Source organism: Aulonocara stuartgranti, assembly GCF_965226115.1.
Source record: "Aulonocara stuartgranti genome assembly, chromosome: 23".
Taxonomy (NCBI): Eukaryota; Metazoa; Chordata; class Actinopteri; order Cichliformes; family Cichlidae; genus Aulonocara; species Aulonocara stuartgranti.
The window spans coordinates 12,154,218-12,181,252 of NC_138958.1; the positions used below are offsets into that span (position 1 = coordinate 12,154,218).

Here is a 27,035-nt window from a genome sequence, read left to right on the forward strand (position 1 = left end):
CATTCCGTGTGCCCTCCTTGTTTGAACTGTTTTTTTTTTTCCTGAAGTATTTCTCCCTCTCACCCCCACTTCTCTGTGATCCTATACTCTGCTCTCCCTCCTCTCCGCTCTGCTCTGGAGCAGGCAGTTACTAGGGCCGTGTTGATCTTATGGTTGTCAGCTCATTCACAAGAAGCGGACCGGATCTAAAAACTAGTAGCCTGCAGAAACACTTGGCTGAGTGTGTGGAGACAGAAGATTTATTTTGATAACATGTGTGTAAGTTTTTAATTTAAGTTTTTGAATATAGTATTGTTTTGGTGTTTTAGACTTTTGGTTAGAAAACCCCCCAGCTATTAGAAAGGGTCTTGAAAGTACACCACACATTATATAAGCATCAGATTTATTAATGCCATGAGTGCAACTGAGCTGATGTTTTAATATTTAAACACTCTAGAGAAAGTGGACATTGTCTGGAAATGTCCACATTAAATACTGCTTACATGTGCTGGGTTAATACAAATGAAGGTAAGCAACCACCACATAAATAATCTATACACATGTACCCTATATGTAAAAGATAACATGCATATGTCAGTGTAACAACTAGCTAGAGAAATTAAGCTAGTTTTATATACAGTATTGTATAACTATTGCGAAATCTTAAAGTAGCAGTAGTAGTACACAATTACAGAAATAATCGATATATGTAAAGCCGCCGTTTAGAAATGTTGATTTTTAAATAAATGGAAAAGCGTGCACACCAACCGCATAAATAAAATGATGTCAGCGGGCACGGAGCCCCCTCAGCCAGCCTCCCTGAGCACACAGGGAAAGTGAGCGTCAAGAAGAAGGCGGCCCCTAACGGCCTTTCCGGCCGCGCACTCGATTCCCTTGCTGTCAATCATGAACACACGCGCTCCCATTGGCTGAGCTCTTTCGCATTTATCGTGCCATCTCGTCGAGCTGCTGCTGTGTAATCGCAGGTAACTTTCTTACGATAGCCTTCCGCTGGGTACGCTAGTGCTCGTAGCGCTCCCGTATTTTGAGGCTTACAGATACCGGAGCCCAAACCAAGCGTCGCGGGTACAGGTTTCCCGTGTTTCGAGTACCGGAAAACGTTGAGTGTGTATTTTCCCCCTCTGAAAAACAGCCCATCTCCGAAAGGCGTTTGAAATCGGACACCGCTGGCGTTGAGGCCGTCACGTTTGTGCGGAGGGATACGTTGTTGCGTCTGACAATGTGGACGGAGGTGGTGAAGATGTCTACGAGAAGAATGAAATCATCTCAGTTGTAACAACAAAAAAGGAAGACGTGAGATTAGTTACTATAATAGATTTGTTTGCACACAGACTTGTTACAGAGAGGCAAACACGTGGGCGTTGTGTGGAAAAAACAGGCTTCCCGGGACAAAAGGAAGACATCTACTGTGCTCCAATGCGTTTCATGCACTGAGGTCGAAATACTCTTGAAGTTTTATGTTTTTCTCCTTGCGAGTCTCCGCTTTTCTTTTTACTCTTGGATACCAGACACACGGGGAGGAGAGGTAAAAAAAAACACACTCTGTACACTTCGTGTTTCGGGGGAAGTTGCACGAATTCGACGGCTTTCATTGACGCGTATTTTGACGCCTGCAAATTGTCGAAAAGTTTTCGGGAATGTGTGGTTAAAGCGGGGGGATGTAAGTTTTTGTCTGGTTTGAGGTGGCGAGCCAAGTGTGTGATGGTCTCCGCATCGACCACAGAGAGAAGGAAATTACTCCTTTGTTCTGCAAAAAGAGCCCGTTAACGTTAAATGTTCGAGCTGCCCGACGAGCCTCGGTTTGTTTTTTTTGTTTTTTTCCACCGTGTGCCTTAGCCGCTTTAGCTCCGAGCCACCGAGGGAAAATATAAAATCTTTACGTTGTCCAGCATTTTGGCTGAACTTTGTGATGCGTACCGACGTGTGTTTTCCAAACAGGCCGGGAAAAACTTTCCATAAAATCCCTTTGGTAGCCCTTTAAACATTCCTTTATGGAAGTGTCTGGCCACCAGCTAGACTTATTTTATTGCACATTTGGCAGGAAATTCCTCATGCTCCCACCCCCACCGTCTCTTCCACTCTGCTCCCTCATAATGCACGATTGGACCCTAATAACATACGAAAGAAAGAGCTTTAGTATCTGTTGCATGAAGTTTGGAGCCTCGCTCCTGTTCTGGGCGGTCAGGGCCGTGGTACTTGTTTTACACACTGATTAGACGTGTAGTTTGTTGGTCTTGTGGACGATGTCACCGCGGATCAGAATAAGCCGTGAGTGGGTTTAGCTGACAGTAAAAAAAAAAAAAGAAAGAAAGAAAGAAAGGAAAAAAAGAGAGGGGGGGGGGGGGAGGTTGGTCCCTGGATATGGCCTAGCGGATCTGATCAAATAATGTGCAGCCTGCATCCTGTGGTGCACATGTTCTCTGGCATTGTTGTAAAACTATTCCTATTAACGTGTTTATGGCGTGAGGCCCCAACATCCGTTACTTTCATGCAGTGTTTGAATCAACAGTAGAACATGCTCATTGTGTTCTTGTAGTAATAGCATTGTTATAAACATGTTATAGCCTTCCCCCCTTTATTTTTGTTTTTTTGTTTTTTAACAGCAGGCTGGATTGGACACAACCTCAAATGCTTGTTTCTTGGCTAAGTAACAGGGACCTAATTTGGCCTATCATTGTGTTTGAAAGCCAAAAACTCGGGAAGCTATCTAAACCCAACTCGTTAGGGTTTATTATAAAGTTTAAGTGGTGATTTGTTTTCGGTTTGGCTCAGTGTTTTGTGATAACTGGAAGTGCAGTGTCCTTTTGTGGAGAGTGACCTGCCTTCTCTGCCTTGTGTGGGTGACAAAGACCCCCAATGTGCTTTCTTCAAATATTGATCCAGCACTAGCTGAAGATGCCATTTTGTTAACATTAAGCCCCTCCATGTGCTCTGCTCCATTTAACTCTGTGCTAAAGTCATTTTTTTTAGCTGTGTGTGTGTGTGTGTGTGTGTGTGTGTGTGTGTGTGTGTGTGTGTGTGTGTGTGTGTGTGTGTGTGTGTGCGTGCATGCATGGCAGATTTTCCTTTTGTAGGGCGTCTTATTCTAAAAGTTTGGGATGGCAATGACAGCCATATTTCTAGCCTATTTACACTTGGGGCAGTGTTTTGTGTATGCTCACTTCCTTTCCTCGTCCCAAGGTTAAATTAGTCTCACTTGTTCTGCCTTCTCTGTACTGGGACAGCAGTGTTTGGCTACCTTTGAAATAACTTTTCTCGTGTATGCAGACAAAGGATTTAGTTAGACTTTTTATTTCTTAAGAAAACTCCAAATTTGCCCCGTGTTTACATCACACACTTGCATTTCTCCAGGATGTGCATCTTTCTTGTTTTTGTTTTGTTTGGGGTTTTTTTTGTTATTATTTATAACATCTGTTTATGCTAGTGCTGAATTGGAAAAGAGGCTGTAAAAGTACACCACCTGTTGGTGTCCGAGTGCTTCTGTTCTTCCAGTTGCTTCCCTTACCCCCAGTTTCCCTGTGAGGCGTAGAGAAACACCGCTCGGCATCAGAGAGCGGCCCTCAGGCTTGCGTTGGAATGCAAAACACTGGGTAAATCCAGTCTTCATGCTCACTGTGTCATTTGACAAGGTCCTTTCTGAGTTGACATATGGTAATTTGGTAATGACGTGTTTGCATACAGTCATTAGCTCTGCTTTTCACCCCTATTTCCTTGGGCTAACAATAGTCCCAATTATGTCTGTAATTGTAAATTCTTTTATGTAGCAATGATCGACATATGGCTGTGTTATTTGCCAGGGTTGCGTAAAATGAAAGACTTTTTTTTTTTTTTTTTTTAAAGTCATTACTTAGAAGTGATTTGACTGAAGGCAGAGTATTCATCACTTCATGGCGGTGTCTCCTCCACTGCCTGGATGGGAAGGCAATGTCTGAGGGGAAATTTGCATTTTTAAGTAGACCTGCCTATGGTGTGTAGTGGTCAGTAGGTTTGTGTTGTCCTTTTTGCTGTAGCTAGCCCATGTTTCATTGAGTTATTTCCCAAATATGCAACATTTAAATAAGACCTGCATATAATTTTCATATTTGGGGAACTTTTTGAATTAAAAAAAAAAAAAAGGTCATGAGAAAATTACTTTTAGCCAAATTGCTGACATACTGCACCCCTGCACTGGTGTCTAATGAGACAGAAAAAACCCGCCAATAAAAAAGCGTAAGCGAAGGGGGTGTGAGCTAGACAAAGTAGGATAGTTTAACTCATCCTTTGCCATCATCTCTGTTTAAGAGGAACATGTAACTTCTTTTTGTGTTTGCTAGCGCCATTAAAATCCTGTATCTGCAAATTTCTCTCGTAGGGTTTATTAGAAACTGAAGGGTATGAACGAACAGCAGCAAAGAATGGCTGCAGTGGAAACTGACAAGGAACTCAGCGACCTCCTGGATTTCAGCGCGGTAAGAGAGCGGGCTCTGGGTGGCAGTGGTAGGTGGGTGGCTATGGGAGGAGGAGAGTGCGATACAGGTCTGGGCATAGGCGGAGGTCAGAGGGATGTGGGATAAAGACCAAGGGGGGGGAAAAAAAAGCTTAACGTTACAAATAGAAATGTTAAAATCTCTGTATAACGGCCTCTCTGTCAGATCAAGATATTTCATTCTTGGCATCAGAGTAGTGCAGGTAAAAGTCATGCTGTACTCCAGGTGATGGGTGAGAATAAAGTCACACTTTAGGCTACCCAATTACTGAGGTGATGAGATATAGGTTACGAGGAAGTTGATCGTCCTGCCGTCAAACAGAATCCACTTTAAAATGTAAATATTGAGTCAGGAGCAGCTACAGGAAACGGTACAAATAATCTCACTGCTGTTTGTGTTGTGAGGAGGTTCTTAGGGGGAAATATTGTGATAGAAGACCGTGGCTGAGCAGACAGCTTCCACCTTTCTTATTGTCACATTTTTAGTCTTTAAGATGACATTTTCACAAAGATGCTGTGAGAGCTATGCTCCAGACATTATCTACAAAGTGGATAGAGGAATTCTGTTGAGCTTTATTTACCCGCGTTTCAGTTTATTGTGAAGCTTTTTTTCAGCTGACATAAACATCATGGAGCCCCGGTGGAGCTGTGTTAGATTTTTCTTTTCTCCTCAATAACCCAAATAGCTGGCGAGGCTAAGTTGCAAGCCCTGGATAATTATTATATGCAAAGAATAATCGGTAATTCCAAACTCCGACTCTCAGTGAGCTGTCGTTAGCAGACGTAATGTCCTATGAGATTTTTTTTCTTTTTTCTTTTTTTCCCCCAAAGTTGAATTGATGTTGTTTTGCTACGGCAGAGAACAACAGAAATGTATTTTGTGTGCATATGTTATTAGTAAAGCACCATTATAATGCTGTTTGTTGCAGTTAGCTGCTTTGTTTGTGCTAGAGTTCAAAGAAACTTAGCCTATGTTCTGAGCAGGGCTTTGTCGCAGGTTTCATTGTTAGTCACTTGGGTTTGTTAGGAAAGCCCAGATTGATCAGCTGCCAATTTGTATCAGCAGATGTTTTGTTTAAATATGACATTGATAATTGGGTGAGAAACTGTTGAACGTTACACAAACGAATTTCCTCCTCTTTGTTTATTTGTTGTCTGCTCATAGGAAAGCAAGTGAGATTGGCCGTGTCATAAAGAAAACTAAATGTGTATTAGGCAGTTAAACGTAATGGAAGAAAAGATGGTCTTTTAATCAGAATCTTTGGCTATGTCATACATTTAAAAAGGAAAAAAAATCACGTGCGGCAATGGAAGATTGTGTTATTCTGTCCTAGTTACAGGCATGTTTGGTTTGTACAGCAGACTTTGGCCGTGTCACTGAAAGATGGTCCTGTGGTAAAACCCAGAGTGGCTTGCTGACATTATTAACACACGTCAGTTACGTCATTATAGTTTCATTTCAAAGGGCAGTATTTTGTATTGTTTGGGGTCTAACTTAATTAGACTGTTTTATGCGTTGTTTGCCATAGAATAAAACTTCACTTATGTTTAAAATCAATATTTATAACTTGATAGATTTTTAGGTTTTTCTGTTGATGCTGAAAGTTATAGATGGTTAAATCGAGTTTTTTGTTTTGTTTTTTAAAATCCCCTTTATATCTCACTTTAGACTCATCCAAATCTGAAATGCCTGTAAGGTGGAGGGGGTGGGGAGGGGTACTCACAACTGAACGATGTGTTTGTGTGTGTGATGTGATGTTAGCCATTAGTGAAAATAGGATGTGTGAAGTGTGCCATCATTTTCCTTGTTACTTATGGTATCTCACTGCTTTTGTCTTGTAGATGTTCGCGCCTCCAGTAGCCAATGGGAAAAACAGAACGATGACACTCGCCAGCTCTCAGTTTGGTGGATCAGGTAAGCTTTTCGGCTTGATCTCACTGCATTTTTCTTAAACTGTATTAGTTTTGATTCGTGCACCGTTCTTAATCTTACCACTCGTTTTTTTTAAATTGACATTACGGTGGCTGAATGTGGGATTTGACACGGCAACATTAAGCAAATTTGCTGTTAAATCGGTGCTCTTTAACGGTATTATAAATGTAAAACTGGAGTAACGGGAAAAAGAGTTTTTCTTTGTAATTTACAGATGACATAATGGAGCACACACATTAAAGGTCAACCCTCTGAGGTGACGAAAATTTCTAACCTAACCTTTGTGGTATTTATCGTGCAGACAGTTTCAGTTTTATTTACCGATGTTTTGAGATCTTTTCCACTTCCTTCGTATAGGTAAATTTTATTTGTGGTGCATGCTGCTCTACAGAATTTCATTTGAGACTGTAGCTATATTTTCAGAACTGACGTCCCCCCCCCCCCCCCCCCCTCTCTCTAATCCACAGACTGAATAGTTTTCATTGGATCAGCCTTCTGCCAAAGAAAAATGTATAGCAAAGTGTTTGTGGTTATATCTGTTTACATGTATTACACTGAGTAATGTAATGGAAGCAGTCCCAGGAAAAAAAAAAAGATGCTCACTGAAACCCTGCAGCCTGTTCTATGTCTGTTTATCCATTTTCGTATTTGTTTCAGTTTTAAAGGTGAAACTATCCGCAATTAAACCACTCAAGCACCTGAAGGCTTTGAGTAAGCTTTTTTCTCTTCCTGAAGGTTATTAGTAAGTCATGTTACTTTCATTCCTCTGTCACCCTGCCAACCTGGTGTGTGAAATCGAGTCACACTCCCCAGTGTTCCCCAGAGTGAGAACTTGGCCACTGAGGAACAAAGGCAAAGAAGGGGGCTTATGGACTTGAAACGACTCCCCCACCCTGAAGTGTAAAACACTCCTCCCCCAACACAGCACAGGGCTCTTACCCCCACTGATCTGCAGGAAATGGCTTGAATCTGAGACAATGTCCCTCACCCCCAGCTTGCAGCCTCTTAAACTGGCCCAGCATGCAGAGAGTGGCCAGAGTGGGAGAGAGAGCTTGTTGAATAGAGGGATCAGCCTGTGGAAGGCAGGATTCTGTTTGTTTCTATTACAGCAGGCAATTACTAAGCAGTGAGGAGTTAATTCCTCACCCCTCCCCACGTCCCAAAGTGTGACCCTCGGTCATTGAAACCCATTTTAATGTGATACTTAAAGCTGCCACCTTTAACATTTTGGAGATCGGCAGGTACCCTCTAATGGCACTAGAAAGCCAAAAAGCTAATGTGCAAATTCCAGCCTAAGAGGTTCTCGTAGATCTGTGTCGTGTTATAACACGCACAGTGCACCGACTACAACGCGACTATACGAGGAAACATGTTATTAAAACTACAGCATTAAATGAATGTGCGTTATTTGTAGGTGGAATGGGTACATGTGGCGTTTAGTTGTCTCTTTTTGTTTTGTTTTTGAAGCTTAGCCACTGTAAGGGAAACAGTACTGCATGGCTGTGGGCCAGGAAACCGACTTATTTTCTAAATGATGTCCATTAAACCACAACGCCTATCTATGACGTCACCTCGGCGGCTTGTCTATTCAGGGATCCAGCAGCGCGGGAACGGCCGCAAGTAGCCCAGTGGCCCACCAGACCACCTCTATTCATCAGCACAAAAGTGCTCAGAGGGGTGCTAATTGCATTAGGCGTCCTCCCTTCCTCAGTGGCCTGTGTGTGTGTGTGGGTGGCTGGGTGTGGGTGTGTCGAGGAGAGTAGAGTGGATGTTAGAGGAAAGAGGAGAGGATTGGCAAGAAGTGTGGGATGTTTAAGAAGTAGGGGAGGCAGAGTGTGACGGTGTGGTGGGAGCTGGCCAAGCCCACAAGCCTTCAGGCAGGCGTCCCCTCTGTCACCTCTGCAGCTGCTGGCAACGTCTCCAACCCCCTTCACACACACACACAAACACAAATACAGGGGACGTGACAAGCTCGCTTTCCTCAGATCACAACAAACAATTGTCACATGTAGCCTCTCTAGGCGGCTAACTGGCTAGCTTTGCATTTACCTTTTGCACCTCAACTTGTCCGCCTGCACACAGCTGCAGGACTGTCGCGTACTGTAGTTTTCTGTACTTTACTTTGTCGCAGCAGGAAAATCGAAGCCCTCAGAAAGGGGAAATCTCAAAGGCGAGTGGCTTCCTCCTTCAGCTAAATTAAATGTTTTCAGAGCTCGCAGCTCTTAGAAAGTTTGTGGCTCAGTGAATAAATATTTTTCTGGGCTCTGCTTTTGAGTCAGTATTTGCCTTGCTATGTTGAGTACATTTGCACTGGTCATGCCAAAATCTAGATGGACGTGATAGAAATCCAGAGAACCTGTCATTTTCATGCTAAACCTTCGACTTATTAATGATAATCCAGACTAATTGTGTGTTTAGTGGTAGTATTATTTGCTTACTGAAAGAAATTGAAGTAAGTGCAAGTTTAAATAATTTTGATGGCTTATTTTTTCAAAAGTAAAGTGGTAATGGTCACATTGCCTTTCTAGACTGAAAATGGTTGAAGTTTGATTAGAGATTAGATGCATTAATTGGCATGAGCTTCATTTCTTAAGTACTCTGTTGCTGTCCTTGTGTAACGTTGGAAGGCCTTGTCAGTGTAAACGCTGAGAGGAGACGCCAATGTAAGGGTTTAGTCAGAACTGTTTTCATCGTCATTTTCTTTCAATTAGAAATTTTATTTGTTTTTAAAAAGGTGAATAATTAAATAATATATTACTGATGTACTTCAGTGGGACTTTTTGTCATTATTAGTGATTACAAATACCACTATAGAAACACTGAAAAGTATTCTTCTGGCAAAATGATAAAATGCAGCACAAACAAACGGCGTGCTGTCAAAGAACGTAAGGACATGTGTGAGCACTGCTACCCAGTAGCATTATCATGACTACGTGATGTCATGATGATCAATTACAGCAACAGCTGATAACAGTTGATAGCTACTATGTTCACTGTTTGTTTTTGTGCTGGACGTAAAAATATTTATGGCAGCATGTGGAGCAGCACAATAGCACCTATAATGTAATACACGGTTTATTCTAATTCTAATTTAGTACCACTGAAATTTTGTTTGACATGAAACGTGACAGGAGATTAACAACAATAGGAAGATCTCTCTTCTGGCGTTGCTGGGCTCTCCTAGGCGTCAGTGTCACCTCGGCAGCTCTCCACCTTTGTTTAATTGCCTCCGAGTTAATTACTCCACTAAGTGTGAAACAACGTTGTCAGACTTCTCCTGCACAGCCGTGCTTTCGCTTCATCCTCTGCACCCCCGTTGTCCAAATGGAGGCTTCACAGGCGGATGAGTGGGGTATTGAAAATAGCTGCGAAGATGAAGTTACTCTCTCAACTCTGTGCAGAGTGCAGGTTATTGTCGACAGCGGCGATGCGTAAATGTGTGTCACCAGTTACTTTTCTGTATTTGTGAAAATACTCATGGTCTAACAGCAGTTTTGGATGACGCTAGAGTGTCTTGAAGTGGAAAAGAGTTGTTTGAATGAAAATTTGCAAGGCTAAAAGCAGACATTGTTGAGTCCTCTCATCTAGACTAGATTTTTGTCTCACTAATTTGGTACTACTTCTGCTGGCATGGAGCTTTGGCTTAAGTGTCTCCATTCAAAGTCTGTCATCTTTATTTAGCGGTGAGCTCATTGCTGACGTCCTGTGCCATCGGACATGGTTGACGGTGGAGCTGCGCTTTAGTAGTGCCATGGCCTTTCGGCACAGCCGATCTTTTCGGATGCCCTCTCCTAGCGGCTCGCCTGATTCTCCATGCCACTGGCATCAGCTCCATAGATCACGGCTGTCGCAGCGTGTGTAGGTGCTTGCACCGCTCTGTTAGTCTCATCACTCATTCTCGCTCGTCAGCCGGGCTGCTGATCTCACCCAGACCCCTCTCACTCTTGTCTCTCCCCCCCCCCCCCCCCCCTCGTCCCCTTGCTTTCTCCTTCCACTCGCTCGCTCTCTTTTGCTTTCTCACACACATTTTTTTAATTAGGCAAAAAAAAAAAATCAAAGACGAAATATGAATATTCATAAGGAAACCGCATTAATATGCACAATTATGCAAATCAGCATGCAATTAAGCCTTGTGTCTCCAGAGAGCCTGGATAGCATTAGTGCATAAGACAGGGAGAAGGGGATGATGGGGGTATTTTGGAGTTTTCTGCTCCACCAGTCTTTTGGCTGTGTTTTCTTTGTGCTCCGCATCGGCTTTTTCTTTACCTAAAAAATAGCATTTCAATTTTTGGCACCACACATTGTTTGTCAAATTGACTGGGTGGAATTTAAATGTGGTTTAGATGACATGTTACTCTCTCAACAATTGGATTACATTAGAATGCTAATGGTAAACGTCCTGTTATTTAGTGAGCATAAAAAACAGCATGTATCCTACGTGTATCTTTGGAAAACGTTTAACATAACAGAGAATTTGCTTTGATCAGTGTGAATTCTTTGGCTTCCTTATGAAATGCCGATTGTGGCCACTTATAGTCATAGTCAAAACCGTTCATGTCTGTAATAATGCACATTAAAGTGGTTTAAGGTTCTTCCCTTGGACTGCTCACTTCTTCTAGTATCTAGTTTGTTTGGACTAATGCCGTTCCTCCCTACCTTTCATTGTGTGTCTCTGCAGCAATAGACGAGCGTAGCGGCTCTGGGTCTTGGGGCTCCGCGGAACAGAACAGCCCCTCGTTCAGCCAAGGACGGGTAAGCTCCAAATGCATACACTCGGCCTCTTCAGTCGCTCATGACTTTAAGTTTGCAAAGCTTTAACACCAGATGCCACGACACTGTCACTCACTCACATTCAGTTAACCGCTGCACCATAGATGAAAACACAAACGTCCTATCCCCCAACCACAACTACAGCTTAGTACTTTTCTCATCTGTGTGCCATATGCAATTTGAAGCTGTAGTTTTACGTTCTACCTAATAACTTTGGCCCAGGATCCTGCATTGGCAAGCTCTCTGGTAGCCCAAACCTCTGTCGAAGCCCACCGGTAATTGCAAGCTTCACATCTACCATAACTGTCTTGGCACAACTCTGTGTAAATACAAGGAACAGGGGGGTGAAATGGATGCAGCAAGCTTTGATTACCACAAGTTGATAATTAAGAAAGTTGGTTTGATTCCCTCGAGCTGATGCAGATTTGTTTGGCATGGATCCTGTTAGACAGAAAAGCAGAGGGAGGGTAAGCGCTAAGCCACGCAGGGGTGCTAAAAAGATGTAGCTGGCCATGTAAGCGTGTTAGTCTATATGCCTGAGGTTAGTGTCTGCCATCCTTGGCCTTTTATGGTTAGTCGTCTTATGTGTGCCATTGTTCCCACAGGGTTATGGAGAAGGATCCCACTACAGTGAGCACGAAGCCTTGTCCTCTCCATTCATCAGTTCAGGGATTGCTGGTATGTTCTGCTTCCTTTAAGTAAACTTTGATACATGTGACTTTTATCTGTTTAAGTTTTAGCACTTGAGTCGTATCAGTTTACAAAATATAAAAACGTCATCCTTGGTACCAGATGAATGTTGCCTTGTCAAACGCCAGCTTTAAGAAACTGATGGAGACCGATTGGACAGTCGTGCATATATTTATGACCATAGAGCTGTCTTCTGGATGGCAGAATGTGTATGTATATGCATATGTTTATATCTGTGTGTGAGTGCGTGTGTGTGTGTGCTCATTCGTTGAGTGTTGGGGATGTTGGGGTATTGAAGCAGAAACCTTCCCTAGGGTTTTGTCTGGCGGGCGGCTTTATGCAGCTGAGCGTACTGAGGGGAAAAAAAGGGAGGGCATCTCTGGACTTTTTGTACTTTAGAAAAACCTACTTTTCATTTGTATTAGCACAGTCCATTGCGTCTTAATCTGCGTATACAGCTCAGGGTTTCACTTGAATTAATGTTTAAATGTCCATCATGTTCACCTCACAGGTAAAAATGAGAGACCACCGTATTCTTCGTTTGGAAACCAGGTATGTTTAACTGCGAGGATACATGTGTGACCTAATTTCATGTAGTTTGCCTGTGTGTAAGACGCCCCGTATTTTCAGTTCTCTTTTCATGTCGGGCACTTTGAATTGACAACGGTCTTGGTTTCTTAGAAAAGAAACCATGCTTTCCCACGCTTCTGTGTGTCTTATTAGTAAATCTTATCTCTCTGTCCTCCCCTAGCCTGGTTTTCTTCCTAGCGACATTGCGATGCCCAGCCCAGATGCCATGTCACCCTCTGGTCTGAAGTCTGGCTCTCAGTTTTATCCTTCATATCCTAACAACCCCAGGAGAAGGCCGCCTGAAGGAGCCATAGGTACGTCATGGGGCATGCAGTGTGGCTACTAAGTACTTATTTTTTGTATGTGTGTCGTTCAGGATTAATTCATTTGCTGATTATTTATTGACCATTTAACTGCGTTATGTTCGGTAGCTCCAAAAATGGTGAAAACTGTCCGTTACAATGACCCGTAGCCCAAAGTGACGTTTAAAATGTGTCGTCAGATCATTGGGACCAAAACGGTTTTCTCTTTGTCGTTCTGTTGAACATAAATCTAAATACAAAGCTACAGTGTATGCACACGAATGCACTTTGGCATTTCATTCAAACTGATGCGCGTACAGAGCGGCAAGCACTTGCTGCATCTTGTTTTTGTTTTTTTTGTTTTTTTAATTATTTTTATTTTCTGGTCTAGCTTTAAAAATACAAACATGCTAACATGACATGTACCCTCACTTAGTCCGTATTTGTGTTCCTGCCTCTTAAACATTTTCTGTATGTCTCTGCTGCCTGTATGTAGAAACCCAGCCAAAGAAGATTCGGAAACCCCCTGGCCTGCCGTCCTCGGTAAGAGCTTATTTCTGCTCGTCTACACCGCTCGCAGCCAGTCCCTTCTCTCGCCGTCTCTCTCTCTCTCTCTCTCTCTCTCTCTCTCTCTCTGCACACACACACTGCTGTCCTCGCTCTGCTTGAACAGTTCTGTGACAGACAGGGGTAAAGACCCTCTGCTCAGTCAGACTCTTAGCGAGCTGACAGTTAGGCAACTCAGGCCCCAGTAAACATCATCACTGTGGTTGTCTGTATAGTCAAGTGGTTTCAAGTGGTTTTCTGGGTTGATTGTCATGTAGTCAAGTAATTTTGTAGGCTTTTAGGTGCTTTGTTGATGTCTACCTACCTTTTTCTGTAGCCTAGATTGAATGATACACTTTGATAGAACACGTGGTTCGCGGTTTGCTGACGCACAAATTGCACAAGGTTTGGGTCTCAAGTCTTGTTTTCTGATGTAGTTCAAGGTTTCATTGGTTTTATCGAGCTCAAAGTCAAACAAATATCCGTAAAATATTGTGAATTTGTCTTTTTTTTTTTTTTTTTTTTTTGCACCTTTATAGTGTGCAAACAGGTAGATGTATAGCTAATTATGTAATTATAATAATTCTGTCCAAAGTTTGAATTCTTTACATGACAGTGTCTATGTTTTAGTTCCTCAATGCTGGGCTACTTGTAACGTTTGAGCCTGGGAAAACAAAACAAAAAGGATGAAGTTGTGTTTACATTTCTTGTTTGAACATATTTAAAACTGAGAAATTGTTGCTCGAAGGTAAAGAAGTGTCTCGCAGGGCCCAGACTGTACTGTCACATTATAAGAGTTGGCAGCTGCTGATGCAGCTGATGTGAGGATGATGGCAGCCAACCATAGCTGGAGATACTAGTCATTGTTACATGTTTGAATATACAGTCAGTGAATGCTGACAAAGAATTTTCTCAGCATGTGCTGCTGTTACTCAGACTAGGAATCTTTTTCATTATGTGTCTTGTGCAGTGATTGCAGGTTATTTAAACTCAGAAACCTGGTCGTGTGTGGCTTGCCTGTGTTGCTGTTGACTCTGTCTTGATGTCTAAGCTGCTGGTGGATCATCAATATAAAATGTTGCCACTGCACAAGCGTCTTCTGACTTCGAAGATGAACATATCCTATGCTATGAACACAAGCAGAAGAAAAGATTAAAATCAATTTCTCAAACATTTTTAGCCATCTTTGCCCTATTTTGTTTGTTTTTAAAATAATCTTATTGTATGTTGCGTAGATTTTTATTCAGGCGTTCACTCAGACCAAGGCTGATAGCGTTACACGCATAAAGAAGGCACATTCAAAGGCTTGCATGTCTGACAGGGTCCATACAAGACGTCTTGAAGTGTAGTCTGACAGGAAATTCAGGGAGACTTGAACAGAGCTGCGTTTTGACTCTTAAGTTGACTTACAGTCTGTGCATTGATTAGATTGGTGTTTATCAGATTGACTCTGAGTGTAACTATGGGAACAGATCAAAGTTGAACTCGGCGAACTCTGTGCTTAGCCAGTTTTTTTTGATTTCTTGTTTGTTTATGAAATTTGCTTCTGCTGCCATCTCCCACCTGTGGGTGTTGTCGCGTTGAAGTGGCTGCCGAAACCTCTACGTGCAGACAGGCTTCGCCAAAGCGACTACATCACAGAGATGGAGTGTCAACGCTCTGTCTGGTCGAGGCCCTCTCTCTCTCTCTTCCCACTCTCTCACTGTCTGAACCTCAGTCAGTCCCCGCAGCGTGAACGATGGCTGCGTGGTTTTAGTGCGAATGATGAGACTTCTGTGTGTGAACCCCCCTCCCCCACCTCACCCAGCCCTCTGCCTACGCCTCACCACATGATGGCCTGGGTGGGCCTCCCCCTGTGAGTGACCCAGTTGTGAGGCGCAGTGCTTGTGAGGCCTCTTAGCCCCGTGTCTGAGCCCAGATTAATGATAGCTGGTGATGATCCTGTGGTCTTTCCTTCTTCCCACACTCCTCTCTTGCCGCTGTTTTATTTATTTATTTGTTTGTTTTTAAACCACCTCATCAGCATATTCTACTTTTCTTTATCCACTTGAGTTTCAGAAATCGTTTTGCTTTGTAAACGCCATATCTCAATTGCCCTCGAGCTAGCTGACTTCAGTTTCCCACCGTTACCTGCGCACAAGATCCTCTAACCGTGCAAATCGTACGCCTCTTTTCATGTGCAACAAACAAAAAACATGGAGGAGCCTCTCTTCTGCCCCCTAGTTGTCCAGTATACTAACCACAAACCCCTGTGGTTGAATAAAGCGCTCTGAGGTTAGTTTGATGTTAATCTTCATCTACTCCCCACCCCTTGCCACAAGCCGCTTTTTTTTTTATATATATCTGTGTGTGTGTGTTTTTTGTTTTTGCTTTTTTTTTTCTCTCTCTCCTCCTGGTGTAGAGACCTTTACACGGTCATAACCTGAATTACATTAAACCCCTATTAGTTGAGGATTTTACCCTAGCAATCCCTTTCTTCCTGAGAATACAATTATCCAGCAGCACTAGTCATTGTGTAGTCCTGTGTTCCCATCTAGAGCGGCAGGATTCACTCGACATTGTTCCCCGTGAAAGAACAACTCAAAGCCTATTGTTAAATGAAGCCATCTCCATCATGTTTTCCCCTGAATTAACCGTGATCATTTTAAATCCCCTGTTTCCTTCACACTCCCCTGGCCATATCAAGCTTTGTTTAAGTCATTTAGATTACCTTCTCCTGTCCCCCTCAACACCCCTTATCTCTCTACCCATTTCATAAATCATCAGGGCCTTCATTTTTTCCCCCCTCAGTCCTCCCCCTTGCCCCTTAACCACCCCCTACCCACTGCAATCTCTCCCTCTTTCTCTCTCCCTCTCTCTCTGTCTTGCTGACTGGATCCCAGCCCCCATCTCTCTCCCTCTCTTCTCTCCCTCTCCTCAGCCCAGCTGCCTGTGGAGTTGGATGTGGTCCAGGAACAGGCAGATGGCTCTGTAATTAGAAGTGCATCTCTCCATTCCCTTTCCACTTCTCCCTGTTAAATCAAATTACAGAAAAAATCCCTTCTCTGGATTAGCATTCTTTGCAGCATAGCCTCCATTCTCTTTCTCTCTCCCTCTGTCTGCATGTAGTACAGAGGAGGAGAGGAAAAGGAGGACTCAGTGGTGGCTGATAGTCTGGAAACTGAAGGCGTCTCATGTCCGTCTTCTGTTGCTGTGTTCGGAGGCCTAGCATCAGTGGTCGTTTGCAATATTTAGGAACAATGTGCAGTTGAATTCTTTAAGGTGCAAGTATTTAAAATGTCTACAATATTAACTAGAGCTGTTCTTTGTCATTTTCAATCCTCTGACGCTCTAGTGCGAGTTTGAGGACATAGCTTTTGGATTGTGCATGGATGGGTGTGTTGGCTCACTGAATGCATGGTATGTGTGCGAGCTGATACCGAGTGTGTTATAGGGAGGGGCTGCAGGCCAGGCAGTGCGATGTCACTGGGGTCCTAGGAGCTAGAGAGGAAGTGCTCACTGTGCACTGGGATCTAAGCCGTCGCTGTGCCCAGCATGCCATGGCCACTGTGTTCTCCTCCACGGGCGAGGAGCCGGCCTTCCTCCTCCACCGTTGGCAGACTCCCTCTTGCCATCTTGTGGTCACTTGGCGCTAGTGTAATTAAATGGTTATCCATAGCAAAGACGAGATGGATCAATGCCACAGTACTTCATCTTTCGTGATGGCTCAGGATTCATAGTAAACCGCTAACACACATGAACGCTGGTGTGTATTGTAGTGTTGTATAACCGTAGTCCAACTGTTTGTCACGTCTCTTTGTTTAGGTGTATGCTTCCACATCTGGTGACGAGTATACCAGAGAAAATGGGGGATATCCTGGTGCTAAGCCTGGAGTCTACCCTACCTCTTTTTACTTGCAAGGTAACCTTTCATAAAATATTACTATTGCCCTGTAATCTTCTTTGAACTGTTTTCATATTAATTCCAAACATTTTTTTTCTTAGATGACCCCTGGTCATCTTCTGGCTACTCTGCCATGCTGGGTAATTCCCCTCACATTGGACAACCAGGCTCCTTTTCTGCAATCAATCCACAGGACAGGATGGTGAGTAGAAATGGCCTCAATCCCATGCTGATGGTTGATGTTGTGGTAACATCCACATAACAACATGTAACAACAGTATAAGTCATCGTGGTTTATTTTAAACGTGCTGTTAATTGTTTGGGTACGGCATGTTGAACATCCATTCTCAAGGCGCCAAGTACACGATGCAGATTGGGTTATTTTTTTTCTGTGAACGGCTTTTGTGCTTTATGACGCTACCTGTATCCCAGAAACATCACCCCTGCCTCTGTCCCCACAGAACTATCCTCTGCACAGCAGCGAGGTCAACGGCTTCCACTCGGCCCCGACCACCTACAACCACACGCCCACCATCAACGGAGAAGGCATAATGGGTAAAGAACCTTTGAAAAGAGCGCGTCGCAAACTTCTCCGTCACTGGTTCGACGGCTACGTGGTCAGACTGAGTTGTTTTTTCAGATTAACAAGTCATCTGACTCGCATTTATTTTATCTCTGCAGCCAACCGAGGCACCACAGCTGGCAGTTCAGGAGATGAAATTGGAAAGGCTCTTGCCTCAGTGAGTTCTTTTCTCTCTGTTTGTTGCTTTAAATTAGTGCTGGGCAATAAAACACTTTAAATAATTTTCCCGAGAGTTTTATATCCTCTAACGAAGTGAAAATCAGCAGTGATGGTAAATTCTGTTGGAGACATGAGTGGAAATTCAGCTCGGGGAGTGTCTGAAAATGGCAAAAATGTTAGTTAGATGGTGTAGGATTATTTTGGATATAAAGAGTTTTATCCTAAACAGATTGATTGTTTTAAAAAAAAAAAAAAAATCCTGAAGGGGGAGTGAAAAACTAAAACAGCTGTTTTTTGGCTTCAAGTGGCATAGTTAAATTTTTATAAACCCTTCTTGAATCAGTTGTTTTGCTGTTCTGCTTACAATAACCTGGGTCCTTAAGCATTTCCAAGGTCATGACAATAAGAAATATCTAACCATTAGATATTTAATGTTATTTATTTTTGTTTACTTTTATTTTTTAGAAGAAGGTTTAGACATTAAAAGATGTATGGACATGTTTATGAGTATTTTTACCTTTTGAACCCAGGAGATTGAATTTGAAGTTTTTATCTGCTCATACTTTCAGATTTACCCATCGGACCACAACAGTAATAATTTCTCCTCAGCTCCATCTACTCCTGGATCTCCTCAGGCCATCGCAGGTACATTCTCTCATACGGTGTTAGTACTTCAAAAAACTCACAATAAAAGATAATCTAATTAAAATGACAGATGTTTAAGTTTATCCTTTTTTGAAATATGTGGAAAATTTGTATCAGTTCCGCATTGTGCTGATGAACCTCAAGGCTGTGTAGATTTAGCAAATCAAAAGGTTGGTAAACTGAGTTAAGGTGGTTTTATCTCTGCCGTGCAACCACAGATTTGGTTAATGAATCAGCGTGAACTGGACAGTACCTTAATGAGTACAGTTCATTTCACTTGTTCAGTCTGACCCGATTGCATTTTTGTCATCGAAGAATGAGTGTGTTGAACTTGAGTGAATGTTTTCTTGTGCGTTTTTAATGTTATTCAGCAGAAAAACGTGTCTGCAGTGCCACCTGGTGAAAAGTTGAGAAATGCTACTTAACCGACACCCAATATTTCTCCCTGCAGGACCTCAGTCTCAGTGGCAAAGACCAACCACACCCAACTATGAAGGGCCACCACATGCACTGGTATGCCAAAATATTTCTCTGCTTCATCAATCGTAATTAAAAACCTAACGTTGCCGGTATGGGTGTGTTCTTCTAGCCTTTGTATGCCGTTACTTGTTTTAATAGTTGATGTCCCACCTTCATCTTGACAGCTTAGCACATCTTTCATGTATTTATACAGCAGAGTAAAATGGAGGATCGCTTGGAAGAGGCCATCCACGTGCTCCGTAGCCACGCTGTGGGCCAGGGCCCCGGCTTAGAGGGCGCCCACTCTGACATGCACAGCCTGCTGTCTTCAGTACACAACGGGGGCCTCGGAGGCCTCTCTCCGGCTTTCCCCAATGCAAGTCTTGCCCTCAGCAACAGACATCCCGCAATGGTGAGTCACCTGCTCTGTTCAACATGTTTTCTTTTGTTTTTAAGAGAGGTGTGGGCTCGTGATGCTGCTTTTAAACACAAAGCAGACAAAAGTCCTCGTCTAAGCATTGGCGCGGTCTACGTTTTCATTCATAGAGATTCAAATTGGGTACGCTCCTGAAGAGGCTGTGTCAGTGTCGAGGTTTAAACGAACATGCTCCGGTTTTTAAAACATGTTAGAAAACTGAGACGTGGGAAATGATTTACAATTAGGGGAAAGTTTGTTGTGTGTTTAATTTTATGATGCACAACAAATTGTCCTTTTGAACAGATAAATATTTTCTATTTTCCAAGAAAGGATTTGGATTAAATGGGGGGGAAAAATCAGTCAGAAAAATTAGTCTGGGTTTTATCTCCACCAGAAACAAAAAACCATCACAGTGGTGATGCTTTGTGCCATCTGCTGGCCAAACGGTGTACAGCAAGAGTTCATTTTATATACTTTGTCTCCGAGTTATGTCAAACCAGTTCCAAAAAATATTAGCAAATAAGTTTGTTTTTTATTATTAATGTCAAAAAGTATTCAGTTATTTTCAATATATGTCATGTCAGTTTTGGGTTGTTGTTTTTTTTTTTTTTTTTTTCTCCTGGATTTCGGTTGGGGGGGGGGGCTTTGTAGTCTGTGTATCAGCTTTGCTCGATCTGTCCTCGTGAGTCTATCGTGACCGTTCTCCACCTTTACCAGCAGGGTGGGAAACATGAGGAGCCCACAGGTCTTCCTCCCAGCAGCACTCTCCTGCACGGTCATCACGCATCTGGACCCACACCAGCAGTAAGCCAGCCAGAAGGCTTTACCAGTAAGTTTGATTAATGATTATTAATTATAAAAATGTCTATTTTACATGTACACAGATTTCTTTTGGACTTCATCAGCTTCCCCGGTGCTGTATGCACTCCTGAAACTGAAAATATTAAAGCTTCGCGCACTGTGTTTGTCCGTAGGTCTCCCGGGTGGTTTGGCTCGTTCCTCACACTCCTCCAGCAGCTCAGATATCAAAAGAGAAGACAAGGAGGACGATGAAAATTCATCTGTTGCAGACAAGTCAGAGGAGGAAAAGAAAGACACCAAAGCGGCACGCAGTCGAACAAGGTAAGGTCCTTGCACGTTTAGTCTTTTCACCTCAAACTTTAAAAACTTTGAGCCTGATTTTTACAGAATTAAACTATTACTTTGTCAAACAAAGGTGAGGATCGTTTTGTCACTAAAAGAATATGGTAAATGGCCTGCATTTGTATAGCGCTTTTCTAGTCCCTAAGGACCCCAAAGCGCTTCACACTACATTCAGTCATTCACCCATTCACACACACATTCTCACACCTTTATATTCACAATATAAAGGGAGTCAGCTGTCACTTTTATACAAGTTTAATTCATCTCAGGCATTTCTTCTTTCCTGTGTTTCCCAGTGATTGCCTAGGCTCTGTTAGGTTTTTAACGATGTCAAACTCCCCCCTCTCCCTTCATGTCACATTTTCAGAAAGGAGGCGTTGACCCTCCAGATGCTCTCTGGCCTTTCAGACCAGAAAGATGAGTAAGTTTCTCCAATAGAGAATCAATTTCTAATGCTTTGTGGGCTCTTGCCAGGCACCACTGAGCAAACAAATGCCGCTGGAGCTGATGTCTAAACGATCTCTGCTCGACAGAGTCGTCACAGTATTTCTCATTCTGAACTTTGCTACTCATTAGTCACCATTTCTGCACAGTTACCACCTGGAAGTTTTGAAATTCGAACCCAAAATGCTTTTTAGACTACAAACAAATGCAAGGATGAAACAATAGACATTTATCCCAAGTCCAGCATCACAGTAATGAACAACGCTGCACAAAATCCTAAGAAGTTCGGGGTTGTAAAGGTGAAGGCTAAAGCTGCTTACCATGCTTAGCTTCTTACAAGACATAGATTTTAAATCTGCTAACACTTCACACACAGCAGATAATGTTTTTCTAATTGAACTTGTGTGGGATAAGCATTTTAATTAAATGATCATATGAACTGCTTCTTCAGCAGTGTTGGGAATTGTTTCTTTTAAAATGAACTTTTGTATTATGAGGTTAGAGCCCTTTACTAAGGTGCATTTGCAGGATCAAAAAGAAAAAAGGCCTTGTGATTCTTTGCGCCTGTTGGTTATGTTGTCCAGAGGCCGTTAGTCTGTACACAGTTTGCATTTTGCATTTGTTTGTTTTTTTGCCCCTTTTTTTCCCTCCACAAATTCAAAGTGATGCAAATAATTCCACAATGTAAATAGTGTTCTTCCTCATTCACATATAAACTGCTGGCTTATAATGCAACTCAAGTGTTGCATTACAAGACACATGTTGCCCCCAGCACTTTTCTTCAGTAATGTTTTCCCAGCACTTTAACAAGTCTGCTTAACCCTCTGGAGGCAGGCGTTGCCGATTTGCAACAGTTAAAAACTAACAACCCGATTACCCCACATACATATTTTATGAGTTTTTTTTACTCAGAAGTACCACTGCAGGACTTGGATGTGCATTAGCAACAGAAAGTTTAATTTGAGCCTGAGAGGGTTAAAACTGTGAACTGGTAGAATGAGCACTTTTGTTTTGTAGTTTCATCCTTTCATTTTTGCTTGAAACCAGTCAGGAAGACGATGAGGACCTTCCCCCCGAGGTGAAGATGGAGCGCGAGAGGGAACGACGAGTGGCTAACAATGCCCGTGAGCGCCTTAGGGTACGGGACATCAACGAGGCATTTAAGGAGCTTGGGAGGATGTGCCAGCTGCACCTCAGCCACGACAAACCTCAGACCAAACTTCTCATCCTTCACCAAGCTGTTAATGTCATCCTCAATTTAGAACAACAAGTCAGAGGTCAGTTTGCATGTACTCTTATGGATGAAAATCCCAGCTTTGTGGACCTCTGTCGAGGACTAAGAAGGCTCATTTCTGTGTTCATCTTTCTCAGAGCGTAACCTAAACCCAAAGGCAGCGTGTTTAAAACGCCGCGAGGAAGAGAAGGTGTCTGGGGTGGTGGGTGAAGCACCCATGCAGCTCTCAGGAGGCCATCCTAGCATGGGTGGAGATGGCCACAATCCAGTTGGCCACATGTAACACCAGGTAGGCCCAAAAGACTCGTGTTAGAATTTAACCTACTTGCAAGTATACAATACCCGCAGTCATATTCTATCATTTGTGTGTTTTGCAGGAATGTCGTTGCATTATGTCATTGTGCTCCTTCCTTTTTCCAGATCTGGTGGTGTTTTTCTGGCTGTCAGAGGATGTGGCCTTAACAGATTTCTTCCACCCGTTATTCTCAAGTGTGTATGTCTGTGTGTGTGTGTGTGTGAGAGAGCGTGTGTATGTGGACATGTCTGTGTATTGTCCGTTCAAATTTCAAGATGCACACTCGTACACACATGCATACTGCCAAAACTGACACAGCCTGTTTGTCGCACTCCCAACCATGACTACAAGCTCAAATGTGAAGAACTGCCTTTTTTTTTTTCTTTTCTTTTTTTTTTTTTTTTAATTACATGTAAACTTTTTTTCTTTTCTTTTTTTCCTGGTTTCCACATGATGATGATGATGATGATGGAACACAGGAGTACTATTTTTATTTTTTTGTCCTGCCACACATTGGGGCTTCACACACTGCCGAGAGGTGCTCTGGTGGGAGTGGGGGGGAGAAGAGAGAGAGAGACCTAAACAAATGATTTGAATCAAGGATTTGTGCCTAATTGTTACATGTTTTCTATTTGACATTTAAGCAAATTGCTTTACATGTGAGGAACATTTATTGTGAGGGATTGCTTATGTGTATGAGCAATTATTTTTAATGTATGTCATTCCCAGCGTGATGGTACAGTCTTACATATGTTATGTAACCAAGCCCATAGTTGAAGTTGAACTGTCAAAATTATTTTCTTCGTGCGTGCGTGCGTGTGTGTGCGTGTGTGTGTGTGTGTGGAGGTTGGGGAAAAGGTCACAAGGCAAAGGTCACAGTTTTGACAGTTGAAACGCAGCTTGAAGCATGAAAGACGGAACTCTGACTTAGAGACAGTCTCTGGCCGGAGCCCGGTCACATCACACGAGGCATCTGGAGACTTGGAATTGAAGACTTCTCCCTTGAAGACGATAATCTATCCAAGTGGGAGAATCTGTCAACAAAACAAAACTGTTCTTCCTGTTTGTTGACCACAAATTCAAGTGTTACTCCAGTAGTTGCTTGTTATCGATCCAGGTTTTTGTACCGCTTTATGTACTAAAGCATCCACAGACGAAAGCACAGTCATGTAGTTTTAGGCTGGACTTTGAGTGTTGACCTGTTTCACGTTTCAGTCCCTGTGAAAGTCTGTATGAAAGCCATTTGAATTACTCGCTGAGTGAACAGCGCCCTTTAGTGCTGTATCTTTGAAGTGGTTTTGATGGTGCCAACAGACTTAACGGCTCGAATATTTCCCCTTAATTGAAGTTCAGCAAAAGGAGAAAAACAAAAATTACAAAAAAAAAAATTTAAAAAGAAAATCTGGGTTTCTACAACGGAGGGATCTCATCAGTCCACGGGCGTTAAAGCAGACGAGCTTCTGTGTAACCGAAGCTTTGTTTCCTAAATGAGCATTCCCACTGAACTGCAGCCCTTCACCTTTCTCCTGAGTAAGTGTGTTTTCACGTTTCTTACCGAGAGAAGTGTGATGTGTAAATTCACTTCATACATTATTCTGTTTCATTTTTCAAAATTAAATATATATAAAAATATATATTTTTTGTTAGTCTATACATTGTAGATTTTTTACATAAATGGCAATATTAGTTTGAAGTTTAGAGTGTATTGTAGATGAGCTGTATAAGGGGATATTTGACATTTAATTCAAAATTGAACTGGGATGGCGGTGGAAAAGGGTTGACGGGATGACAAATGGAAAATGTTAAAAGCGTTTGGTGTGTCCTTTTATTCCAGTTTTAGTTGTGAAGCGTCTCATCAGCTACCCAAGAGAATTCTTTCTGTCCATTTGGGAGCGCGTGGGCAGAATCGGTGCCACGGACCTGCTGAGGCATTCTGACCCCAGCAGGGGGCGCTGGAGAAAAATGGGGGAGGGGATTTTTGTCTCTAACAGTAATTATGCAACTGGTTTTTGAATGTAGCTACCATACAAATGTGGATCGCCTTCATTTTCAAAGTTGTGTTCCTGGGTTTTGTCAGTACCATGTAATAGTTTTCACTTCACTCTTCTTTGTTTCTGATGTCTGTCCTCAATCGAGCAGCGCTTGGCGTGCAGCTCGCTGTTCAACTTCCTGCTCGTTTATTTTGGAGGCAGATGCCCGTGTTTGGGTGTAAGGTTAAGGGCAATATGGAGAACAAAAACAGTGTTATTGTGATGTTATTCCCATGTCATGTCATGTTGTGAATGGCTTCTTTTTACCAACATGTAATCACAAATGGGAGGTGGAGCATTTTGTGTGTTTAATTTCTACAAAAAGAGATGAAGAAAAAGACCTATACAAATCAATAGTGTGGCCTTTTCATTCTCAAGACTTAAGATGTCATGATGGGAGAGTGATGCCTTATCAGTGCCTGAACTTGTATTTTATTTTATTTTTTTCATTTAAGACAGTTTTTATTTTGTGAACCATATCATTTCATTTATCATGGAGATTAAAGAGGTACTTGTTCATTCCCCCACCCTCCCTTCTCCTAATGCTTTTTTCAGTTTTCAGGAAGAAGTTTAAATGGTATAAAGAGATTTTTCTTTCAGTGTATCTAGTTAAAATAAATAAATGTTACATAGATCTTGTTTAGTTTTTATTCCTCTTTTTTTCCCCTGAAATATTCAACTGGATTGTCCAATCTGCTGTGTTAGTGAAGGTCACGGGTCCAGGTCCTGAGTTTTCTGTCTGTCCTGTATTGCTAAAGCGTGGCAGGGTTCAAGAGGTGCTGCTTCTGACTCTGCTTGTCTGCCTTTGATGCACAGAAACCTGTTTCGGTATGTGCTGCATGGTGTCGGCGTGGACAGTTTATTTTCAGGTGTAAAGACTTTCTGCATTGTGGCGTCCAAGCCCTTCGCTGCAGTGACTTTCAGTATGTGTCGTCACTAGTGACAATTTTAAACCCCAACCTTTCACTCTTCCAGCTCTTTGATGGTGTTGATGGAGACTCTTGGGACATCCTTGATCACTTAAGTCAAAAAGTTGTGTTTTGAAGTTTTGTCTATTGTCACATGATCAATCTGTGTACTGGATACTGCGATGGCAATTCCAAGAGAAGAATCGGATTAGATGTAAATTAGTATTCCCTGGGCTGGACTTCTGTGGCGGGGAGAGCTTTTTCTTTCTTGTTTGAAGTCTTGATATAGACACAGTTTGAAATCTGACAAACAAACAGCCACCCCAGTCACTGCAGGAGCTTGTAAATGTTTCAGCTGATGGGCTTGGACTTGTTTTGTTCACACGAGAGCATAATTAAAAACTTTCTTTCGACAGTTTTGTCACATCTTTGTTGAAATAAAAGGGGGTTGGACCATTGAGTGTTAACGACATTCACAGGCACAGAGCTTGACATCTTGGAGCGAGGACACTGTTGACTGCTGGTCCTCAGAGCGCCTGACTCAGCCTGTCTCTCTCTTACATATATATATATTTACATATATAAATATATATAGTTGAGAACTGTCCTGTAAATAACAGTAATGTAGCAATAAATGTGCCATTTTAATAACAGATTATACCTTTTCCAATGTCTGGCTTTTGAATATTGTATACATTTAAAAAAAAAAAAAAAAAAAAAAAGGAAAATAAAGGAAACCATTGTAATAAAGGGTTAAATTAATTTGTCCATATTTTCTATTGCCAATATTCGGACAGGGTAAAAACTCACTCGAGCGCCATCAGAATGCAACAAAGGCGCCACGTTAAAGAGCAGATGTGAGCCGTTACTGGAGCTCTGAAGCCAACATGTTTAAACAGCCCTCTTTTGTAAACGCAGGTCTTTAAAATGGTGGCCTGAAACGACCCTGCACTGCTGCACGCAACCGCGGATGTGGTAGTTATTTTTAAACAGGCAGAAGAAGAGACAGCCCGGGGTCCTTCGCGACAAGAGCAACTACGAGAAGGTCACAATGGTTCAGAAAATATTAAATAAAATCATCGGAGCCAAGTACATAGGTATTGCGAGGACGTGGTAAGTTAAGAGGTGGAGCGGGTTTACGGGGGGTTGGTCCTGCTTTTTTTTTCTTTTTCCTTTGTGTGTCCTGCGTCACCCCTTTTAGCCTAGCTGGCTAGCTGTTTGTTACCATAGAGATGCTTTTTTTTTTTTTTTTTTTTTTTTTTTTTTAATGGCGAACTAAATGGCTGAGTGTTACAGCTGGGTTGGTTTACAGCTCAGTTAGTGATATGGGAGTCAAGGTTTATGTCTGTTATGCTATGATACATCCAGATCCTCCCAGTAAGAACAGAACCGCTCATACTGGCCTGATGGAAAATAGTGTACATGAGAATTATTATTATTATTATTATATTTTGTTATTTTTGCATCAAATGTAAGGATTTCCCAGTTTTTCATACTCTTAATTAAACCGGAATGTTTACAGTTACTGCTCGTTAACCATTTACAACATTAATATTAT

The 27,035-nt window shown here is 42.3% G+C and overlaps 1 protein-coding gene across 7 annotated transcripts; it reads left to right on the forward strand.

Moving 5' to 3' along the window:
- Positions 1–233: 233 nt before the first annotated feature.
- tcf3b (transcription factor 3b) lies at positions 234–25,208 on the forward strand. Of its 7 annotated transcripts, none has more exons than XM_082524061.1 (20): positions 234–258; positions 4,352–4,448; positions 6,308–6,380; positions 11,077–11,150; positions 11,774–11,846; positions 12,370–12,410; positions 12,610–12,742; positions 13,227–13,273; positions 17,081–17,177; positions 17,261–17,361; positions 17,621–17,714; positions 17,841–17,899; positions 18,471–18,546; positions 18,998–19,059; positions 19,220–19,417; positions 20,141–20,252; positions 20,398–20,545; positions 22,058–22,287; positions 22,382–22,533; positions 22,665–25,208. In XM_082524061.1, the coding sequence occupies exons 2-19, from the start codon at positions 4,374–4,376 to the stop codon at positions 22,525–22,527; spliced, it is 1,839 nt and encodes a 612-aa protein (XP_082380187.1). In that variant the 5' UTR covers positions 234–258; positions 4,352–4,373; the 3' UTR covers positions 22,528–22,533; positions 22,665–25,208. The 7 variants fall into 7 exon arrangements, with proteins under 7 accessions (XP_082380187.1, XP_082380188.1, XP_082380186.1 ...); XM_082524062.1 differs by lacking the exon at positions 234–258 and adding an exon at positions 878–965; XM_082524060.1 differs by lacking the exon at positions 234–258 and adding an exon at positions 972–1,525.
- The last annotated feature ends 1,827 nt before the right edge of the window (positions 25,209–27,035 follow it).

Bases quoted from the DNA above. Each gene is read 5' to 3' on its own strand.
- tcf3b (XM_082524061.1), top strand. From the start codon at position 4,374: ATGAACGAACAGCAGCAAAGAATGGCTGCAGTGGAAACTGACAAGGAA. The intron at 19,060-19,219 runs GTATGCCAAAAT...GTATTTATACAG, and splicing joins AAGGGCCACCACATGCACTG to CAGAGTAAAATGGAGGATCG. The intron at 20,546-22,057 runs GTAAGGTCCTTG...GCTTGAAACCAG, and splicing joins GCGGCACGCAGTCGAACAAG to TCAGGAAGACGATGAGGACC.